The sequence below is a fragment of the Cynara cardunculus genome (assembly GCF_001531365.2).
Source record: "Cynara cardunculus var. scolymus isolate 2C chromosome LG 15, CcrdV1, whole genome shotgun sequence".
Classification (NCBI taxonomy): Eukaryota; Viridiplantae; Streptophyta; class Magnoliopsida; order Asterales; family Asteraceae; genus Cynara; species Cynara cardunculus.
Genome location: NC_037542.1, coordinates 15,521,496 through 15,538,263, shown reverse-complemented (window position 1 = coordinate 15,538,263; position 16,768 = coordinate 15,521,496). Strand labels below are relative to the sequence as shown.

Genomic DNA, 16,768 nt, shown 5'->3' with positions numbered 1-16,768 from the left:
AAAATAAATTAAAGAAATTGCATAAAAAATAAAACTTTTAAATAGTTGATTTGATATTAACATTAATATATTTTTTTTCAAAATTTTATGATATATTCAAATTTATATTTTATTCAAAAATAAAATCATTATTGTTTTCTTAAAAAAACATAAAATCGTATTATACTATCGACAGAGATAAATAATAAAATATAACATTAAAATCGAGATATGTCTCGCTGCATTACGCGAGTACTCTTCCAGTATTCTAAAATAGACCGTTTTTTACTAAACTGTATCCATCGGGGATTAATCGGAGCGCGGTTGAGGACAGGAGATGTATCACCCGCCCCGTTCCCATCTCTAGAAAGATGTTAATTAATTCACTTTCTTTCGGACATAGAACATCCCGACTTTTACCATTTTAACATGGTATATAATATATATAGTGAATGAAACTCAACACGGTTTCATTTGCCATATTATAAACAAAAGCTTCATTTAACCCAAAAGTAATTCATTTAATTAGTGAAGGCATGTTTTAAATAAATTGTAACCATCAATTTTCCAACCTATTTTCCCTCGTATTTCTAAAACAACAATGTGAAGTTATAACAAAAACAAGTGAAGGTGCTGCTATATCCAATCCATTCCATTCCTTCCCTCACATTATGCAGCAGTTTTGCTGAGAATCAAGCATTTCTGGTGACCTGCATGCATTAATCCAAGTTATCAGGACAAAGAATTCAATTCAGCTCATATAAACAAGTACTAATATTTTGCTACCACAACCAATTGTTACTAGATCTTGTAGCATATGTTATCAAATCCTAAATTTCAACTCGAATATTTGTCTGTATGACCTTAAATGTCAAACTATAAGAACTTCGATTGCAAGATTAACAACGATATGGCATGAGGATTTACGGGTTGAAAGTATATATATATGTCACCAAGCTTGTTACTTTTCAGATTCAAACTTGATATGGACTTTGTGACCCTACATTGTTAGATTTTGTAGCATTTGTGATCTAAGCAAGTTCAATGCCAATGTCAAAATTTTATGGAAATTTTGGTCCATTGATCCCAAATTTGAAGTAGAACATTAATCCCTATGACCTGAAAAGTCCAACTATAATAAGAATTTTGGCACTCAACAGCGCCAGATCTAACAATATGGCTTAAAGATAAAGAGGATAAATGAAGCACTTACAGTTGGCCAAAAGCTGATATATCAAAATCAGGAGCAAGCTCTTTCACAATATCATTTGGCGGTTGACCACATTCTTGCATTTTATGCATGAGATCCACGATCTTGTTGAAATTACCAGGCTCAGTTTCATATGCTGCATTCAGATCTTTTATGAACTCGTGCTGATGAAAATAACGGTCGTATTCTTCTTTGTCTAATTTGGATTTATTGTCTTCTAACCATTTTGGGTATCTTTCTCCAATTTCTTTCATGGGTTCATGTAGAACTTCTTTTGACAAGAGCTGTTGCATCATTGTCTCTACCATAGACTCCATGTCCTACGGAAAGCAAGGAGAGGGGTATTTTAGTACTTCTAAGTTTTTTCAAGTTCAAAATAACTTGATTTAGCCATTGTCATGGTTCCAAAAATCAATGCTATTGATTGACCATAGGGTCCTCCAAGACATCTGAATAATAATTAAACTTTTCAAACTATGTGCCACATCTAATTTTTGGCAACACTTATCAAACACAAATTCCATAACGAACATTTACCAAATGTCTACCTGCTACAGTCAAACGAAACATCAAATATTCACGATCTACAATCCACATGATACACAAGAAACAAGTACTATGATGACAGCTTTGACAGGTTCAATAATCACACACCAAAATACAAGAAAGATCCATGTACCAATTAAGACAGAAAAATGAAGACGACACAGGTGAAGAAAAAAAACAGAAACCTTATTTTCGACCCCTTCTGACCTATTGCGGTTAACATTGGACCTATCTTCTATTTTGATTCCCTTTCAGACACACATATTCTACATTTGTTGCTAAATGTGATAATTTGTCCAAATTTTAGAAATCAAACTAATTTTTCTAGTTTAGATGCAACCCATTGACCTTCAAATTCAATGTTATCTCCTTTTTTCTTGAAAGAAATGGGCAATGGCAATGTGGTATTTGAACTATGGATCTCTGTGTTATCATGAGCAAGTTCCCACCACCACAGTAGGCCGAAGGGAGCATAAATTACAGGAACTTTAGCCAAAAAAAAAAACAATACTTCAATAATAAATAGGGCCCAGATGAGATGAACAACAAACTTGTAATCAAGCATAAAAATGATAATTTAAACAGGATTGAAACAAAAAGTATAACCAGGTTTCAAGAAATACCTGGGACTCTGCAAGTTCCTCAAACTGCTTGACCCAATCCTCCATCATTGCATCATCTCCAAACATATCAATGCCACCTGGTTTGGGACCTGCAATAGACTCCATACCTTTAACAGTCTCCCTAGTTTGCTGTCTCAACTTATTGAGAGTTTCTGAGACATGAGACTCCTTGGATGCCACCTTTTGCTTTCCTTTCTTCTTACTTCTCAAATCAGGCAAACTCATTCCTAGTCCTTGAATCCCACTAGGCAAACAAGAACCCTCTGCTCTGTTCCCTCCATCACCTCTGCTTGAATGGATCAACATTCAATTTCAAATTGATTGGTCATCCTTAAATTTTCAGAGGAAAACAAATTGCAACTACAATCAAGTTTAAACAAACTACTGCTGAAGAATATAAGAAGTGTGTCAAGATTTGTAATAGAATCCATATCAATTTCTGTAACTGAAAGATGCCAGATTTGCCCTATCAAAAACAATACAAGCCAAAATAACAACCACAACGTTCACTTGCTGATAACATGACCTTATCAAAGGTGTATACGTGTGTAAATACGATTTCTCATTTAAACAAAAATAAGAAAATTACAAAACCTTTGAGCAGGAGAGGCAAGATTAAGAGTCTGGAAATCATCCAAAGCACCTAATTGTGATACAAAACGCAATTGATTAATACATATCGTAGGTACCAAAAAATAAGCAAAATCAAGTGATGATAGAGAAGGTTTATAGTTACTGTCAAGAAGTTGGTCCAAATCGTCTGAATGGTCCATCGCCATGATCTTCTATCTACTAATAGAAACAAAGGAATTTGATGAATATTGATGGCCGACGGAGAAACCGAGTACCTCCCCTACTCTGGTTATGATCGTCCTCACCATACAAAACAAAATTTGCAATTACGATAATTACAAAATTATATTAAATTTAATGATACTTGATTTTTTTATTTCTAAAAGTATATGCGTTGGTTACCGTTAAATAATATAATATACCATGTTTTTTAAATATAATACCTATATTATATTATAAAACATTTGACAAAATCTTTTAAAAATCATTTTTTATGCGTAAATTACTGTTTATTAATGCATGTTACTTAAAACTCAAGATTACAAGTAGATTGTACAACTTATTAAAGCTTTATATTTGAATTCGTGTAATTAACTGCAGATAAATATAATCAAATACAGGATAAACATCTCATTTTAAATATAAAAAATCTAAAATATAATTAGGATAACCATTGAATTATAACAAAATACTTAATTATTATCTTTATAAAATATTATATTATTAAACCAAAAATAAATTATTTCGTTATTAAACTTAAAATAAAATTATAATAAAAAATAAATTACAGAAATTAAATAAAAAATAAGAACTTTTAAATAGTTGATTTGATATTAACATTGATATATATATTTTTTCAAATCTTTATGATATTTTTAAATTTATATTTTATTCAAAGAATCATTATTGTTTTCTTAAAAACATATAAAATCGTATTATAACATCAACAAAGACAAATAATAAAATAAAACATTAAAATCGAGATGTGTCTTGCTGCATTACGCGAGTACTCTTCTAGTAAAAATAAAAACATAAAATCTGAAGAAAAAAAAAGTTAAATAAGCAATTTTTGATCGAAACCCAAATAAAATTGAAAGAAAAACACCAACAAATTTGTTTTCATGCTACCTTGAAAGTAATGGTTTTCATTTGTACAAATTTATGAGATAAATAATTAATTCAAAGTTACATTTTGCTATTGGTGCTAAGATTTTAAATGAAAAATATTGAAATAAAGATTCAGAGACCGTTTACCAAATGTTTACTTGAGTAAACGCTTACCAAGTTATATTACTTTATCGGATAAAAATAGTAAGAGCCAAAAATCTTACCCGGTAAGAACGAGGCAAAGACTGAGAGACCGTTTACCAAACGGCCCCTTAGTGTAGTAGCAGATGATTATTACGTTATTTTTAATGCATATATGTGTTCGACAAACCCAATTATCTATATTATATTACAAAGTATTTGAGATTAGGTCTTAAAAACCATTTCTTTTATATATCAAATATTGTTTATTAATGTATATTACTTAAAATTTAAGATTACAAGTAAATGGTGCGTATAAGTATAACTTTTTAAAGCTGTATGTTTGGATTCAAATAACTAACTTATAAATATAATCAAATACAAGATAAACATCTGATTTTAAATATATAAAAATCTAAAATATAATTAGAATAATTATTGGATTTTAACATAATACTTTATTATTATCTTTATAAAAAAAATATTATATTATTAGACCTAAAATAAATTATTTTGTCATTAAACCTAAATCAAATTATAATAGAAATTGAATTTAAACAAATCATTAAAAAAAGAATTTTTAAATTATTAGTTTAATACTAAAATCGATAAATTTTTTAAATTTATATTTTATTCAAATATAAAAACATTATTACTTTCATAAAACCACATAATACAGTATCATAAAATTAAAAGATACAAAGAATAAACAAAATATTAAAATTGAAAAAAAAAATTAAAATCGAAAGATACAAAGAATAAAACGAAAATTAAAATCTATATTAATAAAGAATAAAACCTCAATTTATTCATAAATTTATCTCAAATTCCACAACAAACCAATTTATCTCCAACTTCTTCAAGGGGCAAAATTTTCAAACTGTACACAACAGCCTTGCCTACTTAAAATTTAACAAAACCTATTTATCACTACAGCATTTTAACATACAACTATACAAATACACAAAAACATCTTCAACTTAGGGAATATTGGCCTTAAAGATCCACCTCTTGAAGCTCATCATTCATCCCCAAAGCAGGTTCAATTGGCATCAATGATGATGGAGGCAAGCCCAATCCCACTCCAACTGGTTTTAATTCGCTCCTATTCGAGAAAGAAAAACCTTGCTGTCCATTTCCAGCCCATGAAGCTGTTCTTCGTGTCGCCGTTCTAGCTTCTGAAACATTATTCATGCTTGCAAATTTTTGCCTGCTCATCGCTGAAGATGGATGAGGAAACTGGAACGAGCTATTTACCCCAGAAAAGGAATGGTCTTCTTTGACATCAGTAGTTGGTAGTTGTGTGTTATCAGAAGTGTCAACTGGCTGTTCCGCCAAGGGTGATGCTGTGGGAACAAAGAACTTTGGGTTTGGATTTGTGGCGGCTTTGGTAATTGGAGCAGCAGGTGACTGGAGCAAGTTGGTAGGGTTTCCACCACCTTGGTTGAAAGTGTCAACATACCTGCCAAGAACATATACACAGTTAAATATATTAGATTTCAACAGAAACAGACGCTGCAAATCCATATCATATTGCATAATTCATGTAATGCGAGGTCTTAAGAGTTCAAATTCCAAGCTTGTTTATTGCCTAATGAATAAAGCGTCAATGGTCGAGCAGCAAAAGTTTGTTGTGTGTGGTTTTGTAGGTCTTCAAGATAAGATCATGGAAATAGGAAAACCATATGGCATATGCATGAGGGATGATCCAATACATATCCTCCCTCCCAAAGTAAGCAAATAGTAAGTAGGACTTGCATTTAACTTTGAGAAGGTTAGCAGTAGAGGGATAAAAGAGTAATCTGTGATTACCATCAACATAACCATCAAACTTGCCATGTTTTCCATTTCTGAGGAGGGAGTGTATTACATAACATGTTTTCCCCCTTCAAAATGTAGGAATTGTAGAGAGCATTATGGCAGTAGTGGTAGCTATAGATTTTCCCTTCATAAGAAGTTGATATGTGCAACCTTCCAAAACTTGATTACTTCCATTGTCTTCCGAATTCAGTGTCGGACAAAGGAGATGAACCAACTAATTTCTTATTAGTTGAATGCTGACACCATGCAATTAGAGGGCTTAAAGTTGGCTGGTGCCTTTTAAAATTCTCCATGAGTTGCTCTACTTTCACCCAAGTACGCTAATGTAAATACTGGATGCTGAAGCGCAGCATGGAAAATTAGATTCAAAGTATAAATACATTTAAGATCCCCTTAATAACCTTTGGTTACTATTCTAAAGTTTTAATGATGACTTTCCAACATATTAGGAATTCAAGTGTAAATACCCAGAAGAGGTGTATCGAGGATGGCTAATCAAAACGATTCACTTTCACCAACTTTTCCTTCTCTACTGTCTCCTACTTCTCTTTTGCAAACTGGTAGCCACCCGTTGCACTCTCTCTCGTCATCTTAGTCATTTTTATGGATCTACCTAGATGATACCCTCATGAAATCAATGATTTAGATGAGGATTGTAAGAATAGGGTGAAATAAAATTATGTTCAAATGTATATTAGACCCAAAAAGCTTCCAGTTCTAAGACCCATCCTGCATAGTCTAGTAGATTCTGTCAAGAATTCCCTTTCAAACAACAAACAACTACTCCCTTGACATTCAAATCCCATGCTCATATCTATTCCATCATTGCAGTGTCGAAAATTATAAGATTTCTCACTGCATTCCCCTACTGGCTGCCAAAAATACATTGAGCTCCATTTTCTTCTATTTGTAGCGATAAAGCTAAAGCAAAAACGTCAGGCTACATATATTCCACACAAAGAACAACTTCGTTCATTGGATCTCATCTCTCTCATTATATTGCCATTAGATCAAATAATAAACGAGATGACCTTATACCTAATAAATGTTTATGTCTTTAAGTTTAATATCTGCAGTTCACTCTACTGATTCGCACCTACAGTATATCTTTTAAGTTTCAAAGAAGTCCAATTGTACAGTCCTTGCAAATCATTGACGGAGCTAAAAGGCATCTTCAAGTCTAACCCTGCATGATCATGCAACTCTCATGCTACTAGTAGAAACTTTGGATTTTGTCTAAGTTGTCGGGATGCCCCAAAAAATTAGGAGCATAAAAAAGAAAAATGGAAGAAAAGATAGCAAAAGCTATTAAATGCATGCGAAAATAAGAAATTTTAGCTCAGTAATGACATTAGCAAGAGAAAAGTGTATTCAGTCACCTTGCTCGAACCCCTATCCTTCCACGAGCAGAGAATTGATTCGAGGTGGCAGGAATTGCTGGAATTCCTGGACTGTGTGCCATGGACATCGGGCCAGTAAATTCTGAGTTCCCATTGCTTTGAGGGCCTTCACTCTTTAAAGCATTCTTTAAGTTGTAATCTGATGTTCCATTCTGAAAGGTTGTCATTGTTGGTGGTGGAGGAAGGGCTGCTTCCTCCACAGGTGGATCAACACCTTCCTCTACCCATCTCTTAAGTTTCTCATCATAATGAAATTTATTTGAATCGCCCAATTTCGCCTACAAAAAAAAAGGTGCGTTTTGAAGGACTGAAAAAGTTGGCAACCAACAGAAATAAAATTCATTTTCACCTGATAAATTTTAAACATGAGTGGTATGGAAATAGAAAGATTGAATGTGTATGTTTGCATATTCACATATATATTACAGATTCCTTAGTAGATGCATGGTTAGTTGGTTACCTGTTTGTCCCCACGAGACTTTAGAACTAATCCCACAGTCTTTTGAAGGAGCTGGGAGCCAAAGCTGAAGCGACTAAGCCGTGAAGTATCCCCAGAAGCTTTAGTTTGTGAATCAGCAGAGTTTTCCTTTGACGGATCAACCTGTCAATACAATCTCACATCATGAGAGCTGTCGTTTGCCTTCTAGAATACTCTCTTCATCACATGTTAAAATGAGCGTTACTGTTTTAGTTTTGTTCTGAATTATATTAGAGTTTTGGTGCTTTTAAGTTCTTAAGTGATGCATCTACTTTTGTTTTTTGAAAATTTTATATGGAAAATCAAATTCAGTTCAACACTCTTTTCTTAATAAATTTCTTTGCATAATCCTCATTTTATCCAATCATAAGTGTCATTCAACCATACTTTTCATCATATATACATATATCATGGATCCATATTTTATACAAGCTATTGGACCAAGTTTTTAAGGTAAAAGAATCAAGTTCAATTCTTATGAATAATATATCTGTGGTGGCTGCTGCTTTATATCACAATGACTACAAATTTTTTACTTTAGGTGTCAAGCAAAAGGCACAATTGTCTTATATGAAGAGAGTAACCCCCCCCCCTCTTTCCTCACACAAAAAACAGCCGATAAGAATGATTGGTTTGGCATAAACCCCTACCAGCGTGTTAAAAAACATACTCAAATAGACTGATTGGATTCGAAAGAAGTCATTCACATGGATATATATCACACCTGCCTGGGAGATCGACCAAAATCAGGTTCCGAAACACTTCTGTTGTGAATTGTCTTTCTGTTATTTCCCTCGTCTAACCACTGATTCATAGGCTCCATTGATGCAGAGGGCATTAATGATGACATTGCCATGGTTGATTGACTAGTTGATACCCTAGGCCCTGGGGGTTGGTGATGATGGCCGTTTTGCACACCACTACTTGATGTTGATGGTATAGGTGGTGGTAGGCCCCCAACTACACGCTGTGCAGTGCTATCGAAAAGGTTGAGCAGTTTACCAACTAATTTACCAGGAGCTAAGTTTGTAGAGAACCCACCCTGAGAAAAAAAGGAAGAAGACTTGAATTCTACTTCAAAGAGATGACTACTGATAATTGATTGACTAGAGATGAAGGGGTACCTGTTGATGAGTTTTTATCCTGTCCTCCAAAGACGAAACCAATTGTCTCCATGTTTCTACCTCAGGAGCTCGACCAGTTTTTAAAGATTTTGATATAGATTGACAGTACCTGAAATGAAATAAAAAACATCAATTTGTTGTAGAAAAAGACCAAGAGGAAGCAATCTCTCCATAAACTAAGAAACAGAACTGTTATAATGCGTACTTTAATGAGTCGGATAGTCTTCCAACTTCAGCCAACATGTGAGCATATATAAGCTTATATGGTTGAAATGGTAACAAGGTGAATTGAGAGTTCCCTAGAAGTTTTGCATATTCAAACACTTCTGTTCTCTGCATGCATTCATAATTACAAGGTACAGTTATTTCTATCAATTAATACAATTGAAGATTAATGTAGGTTTACACAGACAAAATAAACCCATGTTGGCATGTATATATGTGTGTGTGCAAGTGTGCACGGCCACACGTGTGTAGACACATACACAGAGGTTTGGTAAGAGAGTGCAGCAGTTAGTTTGGAACATATGGTTATTCTTGATTCCAAAATCTTAGCAAACTCGGTTCTCCATCCAGTCCAGTCCAAAACCCTTTTAAATCGGAAAACTCAACCTATTCTATTTTTTCACTGTTTTTTACGAGGTTATGTATACATATGTTTCTACCACCATGTTCTAGTCAGGATATACACTTATTATGTTATACATATAAATCCCCTTAACTAGAAACAGCATACAACAAAGTTTTGTAAAAAAATCCTTTTGCAAGTTGAAACTTTGGGGTTCTACGTTCTTGCTTCTTCCAGTTTTCAGTTTCAGTTTGGTCGGTTCATGCTAGTTCTAGACCAATGGAGACCCCTAGACTTGGGCTAGAATATTGACAACACATATTGAGAATTCCAAACTTTGACTCCATGCCAAATTATGAAAAATTATAATTTTAATGGATGAGGGAGGTAATGGGGATCATAGAAGTAGAATATTTTTCACAAAAGCAAAAATGGCTCAGCAAATACAGGACACTTTAAAAGTGAAAGCTTCCACGGAGTTGAGGCATTATGCATGTCCTGCAAAAACAGAGCTCCCATGAGGGAAACAATATCCAACTACTAAAACAAACTTAGATATGAGGTTTGATGATTTGTCCAGTTCTATGAAAATATGATTTCTGGAACTGTGCTTTATGGGTCCACCTGAAACAAATGATTTACAACAGCAAGAAAATCCTTCCATCCCAAAAACAAAAGCCTTTTATCTCAAACTATCTGTGGTAGGATAAACATTGGATGCCTAGGAATTACAGAGGTACTAAACTATGAAGCATAGATATGGACACTAGACACTGGTTGTGAGATGATTTGGACGTGGAATGCACTGTTTCCAAAACAATAGGATTAAAATACATTATTTTAAATTTTTCAAGGGCTTAAGTTGCAATTTGTAAGTTCACAGTGGGCTGATTGGCTAATACGGCAGGATATAAAAGCTTGAAGAAGGGTTTATCAGAATCTCTCTTGACAAAAAAAAGAGAGAAAATTAGGGACAAAATAAGGGGAAAACAGTCATGACAAGGCAAAACATGATATTGAGATAATTACCACATCATATATGCTTCAATTCTTCAACTAGTTTTCTTTCCATTCACAATAGAAATTCTCGACTCGACATTTCACATTTCAGCTAAGAAAATAAATTTCTGAAAGAGAAAGATATAGGTAAAAGCACCATGAGAATCGAGCAAAGAAAGTATCAACATACATATCTTGAACATAAATAAATTCAGGTTTACAAGAGTGAGTAACGTACTCCATGATTTAAGCTCCAGGCATGACAATTTCTGTCGGTCTTCTTAATAGCTAAAACCTTGAATTGCAAAAGCTGGTAAGAAACCAGCCATCTGACAGCCTAACTGCCTTAACGACAACCCAGTGACTAGTTAGGGAAGAAACTCATTTTAGTTAAGGCCGAAGAGCCTAGCCAATAGCAATCATCCAAGCAGGTACTTACAATAGATAAGCTAAGGAAAATCTCTCCTCTCTTCTCTTCTATGTGGGACAGTATATAGACATGAAGGGAACTTTGTTACAGAGACAGAGCATCTCCTTTCTGTGAAATATTAATACGAACATATTTCTACAAGAGATTAGTATTTCTGGGACTTCTATTATGTCATGGTCAGATAACATAGTCTGGATTATAAAATGCTCAATGTTTTAGAATATTTAAAAACATCGTATATAAGATACTTGCAATCTGGCTTCTACTAATGTCCATGCTTCTTAAGATGCTGTAACTTGGAATCGTTACCTATTGAAACAAATTGGCAGACTGGATGAGATTACGATTAAGGTGTTCTTTATTAAGCAAATATTGTTAATTGAGAGTTAGATGCTATATTTGAGAAGATAATATGCAAACAATGCACAAAGCCAATCAACAAGCCAGAAACCTAGAGTAATAAACCAAAGGCAAACAATAAAGGATGCCACATTGCATAGGATTCAAGGTAATTCCTTGCATAAAAAAACCAGGCAACTGAGATGAAATCCACCTGAATAGCTTCTGGACTGACATACGTTCGGGGATGTTTCCAGTTATCAGCACCAATCAGGCACAGTCTAGCACTGTCTGAATATGGCTCAAAGTTTGCTTCTGCAACTAAGTAGCAAATGTGTGCTGCAATGATCTGGATCATTATTATAAAAAGAATCAAAATCATTTAAAGAGAAATTAGCATATTAGATAAAGCTTCGGCAGATCATATCATGTACACTGCTTACATTACTCCTCTCTTTCCACAAACAATCTCCAAGATGGATAAGCACCAGTTCATCATCTTTGGTTCTGTTAGAAGTAATCACTGCCAAATTCTCTATCCAGTCTTCAAGCATACAATTAGCATCAGGTTGAGCCTATAGCAAAGCAACAAGTGAGCAAGTCAAGTGCAACACATCAGCCTAAAAGACATAAAAGCATTCAAAACAAAGCAAAGCAGGAGATTTTACAACTGAAGAGATATGCAATAGTAGATTCTTCATTACCCCCCCTCTGGCAAGGTTCACTTTTACAAAAGGTTAGAGACCAAGGGGTTCAAGGTTTATTTTCTATACAATTAAAGTGAAATAGGAATAAATAGCAGGAAAATAACATATCTACCTGAACATAACCATATTACCTGCACAGGCTGTTGAGACATATTTACAACACCAGGAATGCCACCATCTGTTTTAGGGTCAGTTGAAAAAGCATCTGCGGGTTGACCAGCAATAAGTAGGCATAATGTCCGCAAAGGTGATCCTGCTACCAACTGACAAAGAGCCATTTTCCTAATAGTATCCACATAAAACTGCAATGAAGAACCCCAACAACATTTGACACCAGAAAGAAAACAAAAGGTAAGTAAATGAATTTGACATTAGATGAGTGTCAAACAATATAGTTTCTCCATGGAAAAAATTAGTCAAGAAGAAAGAACATGGTGGGAAGAGAATATTGAAGAAGATGTGAGGGGAGAGAGAGAGAGACCTGATCACCAAGTTGTGCAGCAAGAACAAGCGCTGGCCCCCATAATTGACCCTCTTCTGCACACTGAAGAGCCTCTATCTTTCTACCAGAAACCAGCAGAGTTTGGACTTCAGCAGCAGTAGCCTAAATTACATACATCAAATGCATTGGATGATGAAGCAACTGTTATGTAGTACACGGTTGTGAAAAGATGCATTTCGAGTATGCAAACAAAAATGATGAATACCCGAATCTCTCCTTCTGAAGGCAAGGGTTGCAAGCAATTGGTGAAATGGCCATAATCACTGTATTCTGCGCTGTTAGTCCTCACAGATGCAAACAGTCTGGCAACAGCAACTTCTGGAGCATCATTTTCCTGTTGAAGTGCCAATATACCAAATTCTACAGTCATGTTGGTAGCAAAATTATGAATAAATTTAGAAAGTAGGAAGGCAATGAAATTTTATCAATTTTTTACATAAGTTACACTGATCACTACATACAAGCTGAGGTTAACCATAGCACTACATCAAGTGTAATAGAAACAGTAAAGCGCATAGATCAATGCACCAGAAATGGAAATATTCAAGCTACAAGTTCGACTAAGAGCATAGACCAGAGATTTTTGTTGTGTATGTAATTTATAATCAGTAAATAAAGAGATAAGTGATGTTGATCCTTGGTGCAGTCTTGTTCCAATAGCAAAGACGCTAGTATTACTACCACATGCTCAGACTTGCAACTACTCCATGGTATTTATCTTTGATAACAGTAACATATTTTAGCTACTTTCTTCATCTCCAGAGCCCACCACATAACTTTAGTTGACACTGTATCAATGTCTTCATCAAAACAGTGAACACCATATCTAAATCCTTTTCTGTCCCCTGTATTTCTCAACAAAAAGTGTCTCTCCTGACTATAAAATATCAAGATAAGATGAAGCAAACATAAACAAACTCATGGGCTTCGGCTTGTGCATAAACTTGGGATATATATTTAATAGCTTTGTTTGAGGCATCTAGACTTCAATCCCTAGCAGCAGTACATTAACAATTTTCCAGTCACGACTTGAAAAGGCAACTTCAAATATAAATGCAAGACAATCATACTAGTCCTGTAAGCGAAAATTTCAGCTACTCCTTTCAAACATTGTCTTGAAGTATATTAGTATTATTATTTTCTATTGCTTAATTTTCCAATGTGGTCTAGATTCATGAACCAAAAGCTAATCAGTTTTACAAAAGACAGGCGCTATAGAAGAGCTACAACATATGCAACTTTTTTTGGAAACAGAAGTGTGGTCTTGATTGGCTTCAAGTGGGGTTGGCTCTGAAATAATGAATTTTGCATAATGCGAAAATAGGTCAAAATGCTGATTGAAATTGCCTTTAAACAAATTGGCAACATTGTGAAGACAATGAATTTACCTTCAACGTAGCATCAGCGCCAAAAGGGGAACGCAATTTCCCATACTGCTGTGAAGCTATTTTCAGTAAAGAAAGGAGCAACTTTAGAGCTTCCCTTCTATAATCCATGTTAGAAGATTCAGAGTGTGTGATCCTCTCATCAATCCACTTATTCAACTCTTTACCACCAACATTTCCACCAGCCAATGGACCAGGGAAGGATTGTCGACCTAAAGTGTGAAAGTAATCACATACGCTTGCTCCGCTGCTTGATACATCAATTCCCCCGGTGGAAACTTCTGCCAAGTTAAGAACAGAAATTGACCTACCATTTGAATCCTTCAACAAAGCAAACAAATATCTGATGGTTGAATATCAAAACAATATTAGGCAAATACAGGTGGAATCAAAACAAAATATGAAATGACACAGGCTAACCTGGTTTCCATAGGATGAGTTTATGATAGTAGTACTATCTTTCATCACAATTAGCTTCCCACCAAAACCAAACGTAACCAACGCATGAGGAGGGCGGCCAGCTGATGGCCTGCCTGCACTAGAGGCATAAGATGCTTGCTGGCCACTCTGATTGCTCATTATATTCTTACGAAAATCAAAAGCCTGTTGTTGGTTAACATGGTTATCCAAAGGAAAACTAGGGCCATGGTGATTTTGTACAAGTTTGTTGCCTCCAAAATCCGACATAGGCGCCCTATTGGCAGCAGTATCAGGTTGCCACATAGTTGATCCTTGCCGTTCAACATTATTGAAGGACTCTTTCCACTGGTAACCTTGTCCTTGGCTACTAAAGACTTCAGATCCAGACTGCTTATTCAACTGATCCTTCCCGCCATATGCTTTTTGATCATTTCCATAAAAAGTATTAGTTGCTGAAAACCCATTTTGATTGACCTGGTCCTGGGCAGGTTGCCACATAGATGATCCTTGCTGTTCAACATTACTGAAAGACCCTTTCCACTGCTTATCTAATTGATCCTTCCCACCATAAGTTTTATCATTTCCAAAATAAGTATTAGTAGCCGAAAACCCATTTTGATTGACCTGGTCCTGGGCTTGAACGATCTGTTGAGAATTATATGCATCCAAAGAGCACCATTCTTGGGCGGTCATGTCATAATACCAACCAGGGTATCGGGGATCGAAAATCATATGTGAGGGATACCTGTTGTTTTCTTGTGAAGAATGATCCCAGTTTGATAAGCTCTCATTAGTGTGACTCCCTTGTGAAACAGGATTCCAACTTGTGACACTTTCATTTGTGCCTTTCTCTGCTACAGCTCCCACAGCAGATTGGACGGTTTGTTGCAAGTAAGAAACCTCTGGTTTCTCATTGGAGACAGTGCACTCAGAAGCAGTGTTCAAGTTATATTCCCCTTGAACATTTGCTGCCGCATCGTAACCTTCATTTACTTGATACCATTGCCCGGTGTTTGCATCATACTTCCATCCTGGATAAAGATTCTCCCAGTACTGACTGCTATTCAGATCTTGGCCATCTGTGCTTTGTTCCCCAGCCGCAGCATTTGCCTGGACCTCGTGAAATTGATGAGAATAATCATTAACATTCTCTGTATGCAAGGAATCATCTACTACACTGCTGCTGCCCAATATAAAGTTCTGTGCACCGCTAACCAAGTTACCTCCTTTCCCTACCTGATCAACGGAATTATCTCCAAATTCAGAGAAAAAGTCATTGTACGATCCAAACCCATTACTGCCACTCTCGACAGGTTCAGTGAAAGCAGTCCACTGCACCACCTTAACTCCAGGAGCACCTCCAGGTCCATGATTCCAACTAGCTGCAGAATCCAATGGCTCCTCCAACTCAGTTGCCTCAGTCTTAGGTTCTTCACTCGCGCTACCAAATGCAAAATAACTTGAAGACACCAACCGCTGAGCAGGGTCTATACAAGTGTCAGTTGACTCATTATTGACATCCCCATTCATTGAAGAATGAGCTTTAATATCTTCTTCGTCTTCTAGTTTACCTACTTTCCCCGAATCTTCGATTCCAGTTCCAACATTACTTATACCCAAACTAGCAAAAACTTTAGCGTCGTCAGAATCGCTCCCGTCGGCTAAGTTGGTTCTTTGTGAGAACAAGGGAGTGACCTTATAATCATCAACGTCATCGACCAATTTATCAAAGAAATCTTCATCAGTATCCTCCACCTGAAATGGAGGATTTGAAGCCATCTATAGCACTCAAAACCAAACCTTAAATACTTGTCTCGATCTCAAATAAGTCCAGAAACTTGGAGTAAAACTGCCGCTAACAACGTTATAGATCCGGAAACAAAACTCCTAACAAAATCTAGGCAAACCCCTGAATTGATATGTATCGTATAAAAAAAACACGAACGAGCTATCTAGGGTTTTACCGATCACCTGGGCAAAACTCACAAAACCAAGGATTCCATCATCAGAGCAAAATTTCACCTTTGCACAATCTTGGCGCATTAAATTGAATTGATCCAAAAAAAACAAGAATACATTACGCAATTAAGTTGGAGAAGAATATGAAGAAAATTATATATACAAATCTATATGTATACAGACATATGAGAGAGGGAGAGTATTATGTTGGAGAAGAGACAAGCCCTCGATTTTGAACCAGGTGACTCAACAAGCCACCCAAGCATGGTCCTCTTTTTTCCTTTTACCACATGGAAATCAAAGACCACGTGTATGTGATATTTGATATAAAAATAATATTTAAATAAATTTTTATATTTAAAATCATTCGAAATTATTCAGCAAGATACATCTTAATTTTAATATTTTATTTTATTTTTTATTTCAATCAAAGATATAATATAATTTTGTTGGATTT

The 16,768-nt window shown here is 35.2% G+C and overlaps 2 protein-coding genes across 3 annotated transcripts; both read right to left on the bottom strand.

Moving 5' to 3' along the window:
* Positions 1-485: 485 nt before the first annotated feature.
* On the bottom strand, positions 486-3,241 carry LOC112528014 (peroxisome biogenesis protein 19-2-like). The gene is made up of 5 exons (XM_025138900.1): positions 3,095-3,241; positions 2,953-3,001; positions 2,359-2,644; positions 1,193-1,509; positions 486-689 (listed from the first exon to the last, which is right to left on the bottom strand). Exons 1-5 carry the CDS (start codon positions 3,135-3,137, stop codon positions 644-646), a joined length of 741 nt encoding a protein of 246 aa, XP_024994668.1. The 5' UTR covers positions 3,138-3,241; the 3' UTR covers positions 486-643.
* Positions 3,242-4,987: 1,746 nt separating this feature from the next.
* LOC112527396 (protein transport protein SEC16A homolog) lies at positions 4,988-16,447 on the bottom strand. 2 transcript variants are annotated; one of them, XM_025138027.1, is made up of 14 exons: positions 14,353-16,447; positions 13,936-14,253; positions 12,753-12,881; positions 12,527-12,649; positions 12,177-12,347; positions 11,782-11,913; positions 11,553-11,687; positions 10,808-10,864; positions 9,208-9,335; positions 9,003-9,111; positions 8,603-8,920; positions 7,861-8,001; positions 7,380-7,678; positions 4,988-5,641 (listed from the first exon to the last, which is right to left on the bottom strand). In XM_025138027.1, exons 1-14 carry the CDS (start codon positions 16,129-16,131, stop codon positions 5,176-5,178), a joined length of 4,305 nt encoding a protein of 1,434 aa, XP_024993795.1. In that variant the 5' UTR covers positions 16,132-16,447; the 3' UTR covers positions 4,988-5,175. The 2 variants fall into 2 exon arrangements, with proteins under 2 accessions (XP_024993795.1, XP_024993796.1); XM_025138028.1 differs by lacking the exon at positions 10,808-10,864.
* Positions 16,448-16,768: the final 321 nt, after the last annotated feature.

What these genes read in the sequence shown, in the direction of transcription:
- LOC112528014 (XM_025138900.1), bottom strand. Translation starts at nt 3,137, where the DNA reads ATGGCGATGGACCATTCAGACGATTTGGACCAACTTCTTGACA. An exon ending in TTTGGACCAACTTCTTGACA is followed by an intron (nt 3,002 to 3,094) that starts GTAACTATAAAC and finishes TATCACAATTAG; the next exon opens with GTGCTTTGGATGATTTCCAG. An exon ending in ATATCAGCTTTTGGCCAACT is followed by an intron (nt 690 to 1,192) that starts GTAAGTGCTTCA and finishes TAATGCATGCAG; the next exon opens with GTCACCAGAAATGCTTGATT.
- LOC112527396 (XM_025138027.1), bottom strand. Translation starts at nt 16,131, where the DNA reads ATGGCTTCAAATCCTCCATTTCAGGTGGAGGATACTGATGAAGATTTC. An exon ending in GCGCTGATGCTACGTTGAAG is followed by an intron (nt 12,882 to 13,935) that starts GTAAATTCATTG and finishes GCACTTCAACAG; the next exon opens with GAAAATGATGCTCCAGAAGT. An exon ending in AGACTATCCGACTCATTAAA is followed by an intron (nt 9,112 to 9,207) that starts GTACGCATTATA and finishes ATTTCATTTCAG; the next exon opens with GTACTGTCAATCTATATCAA.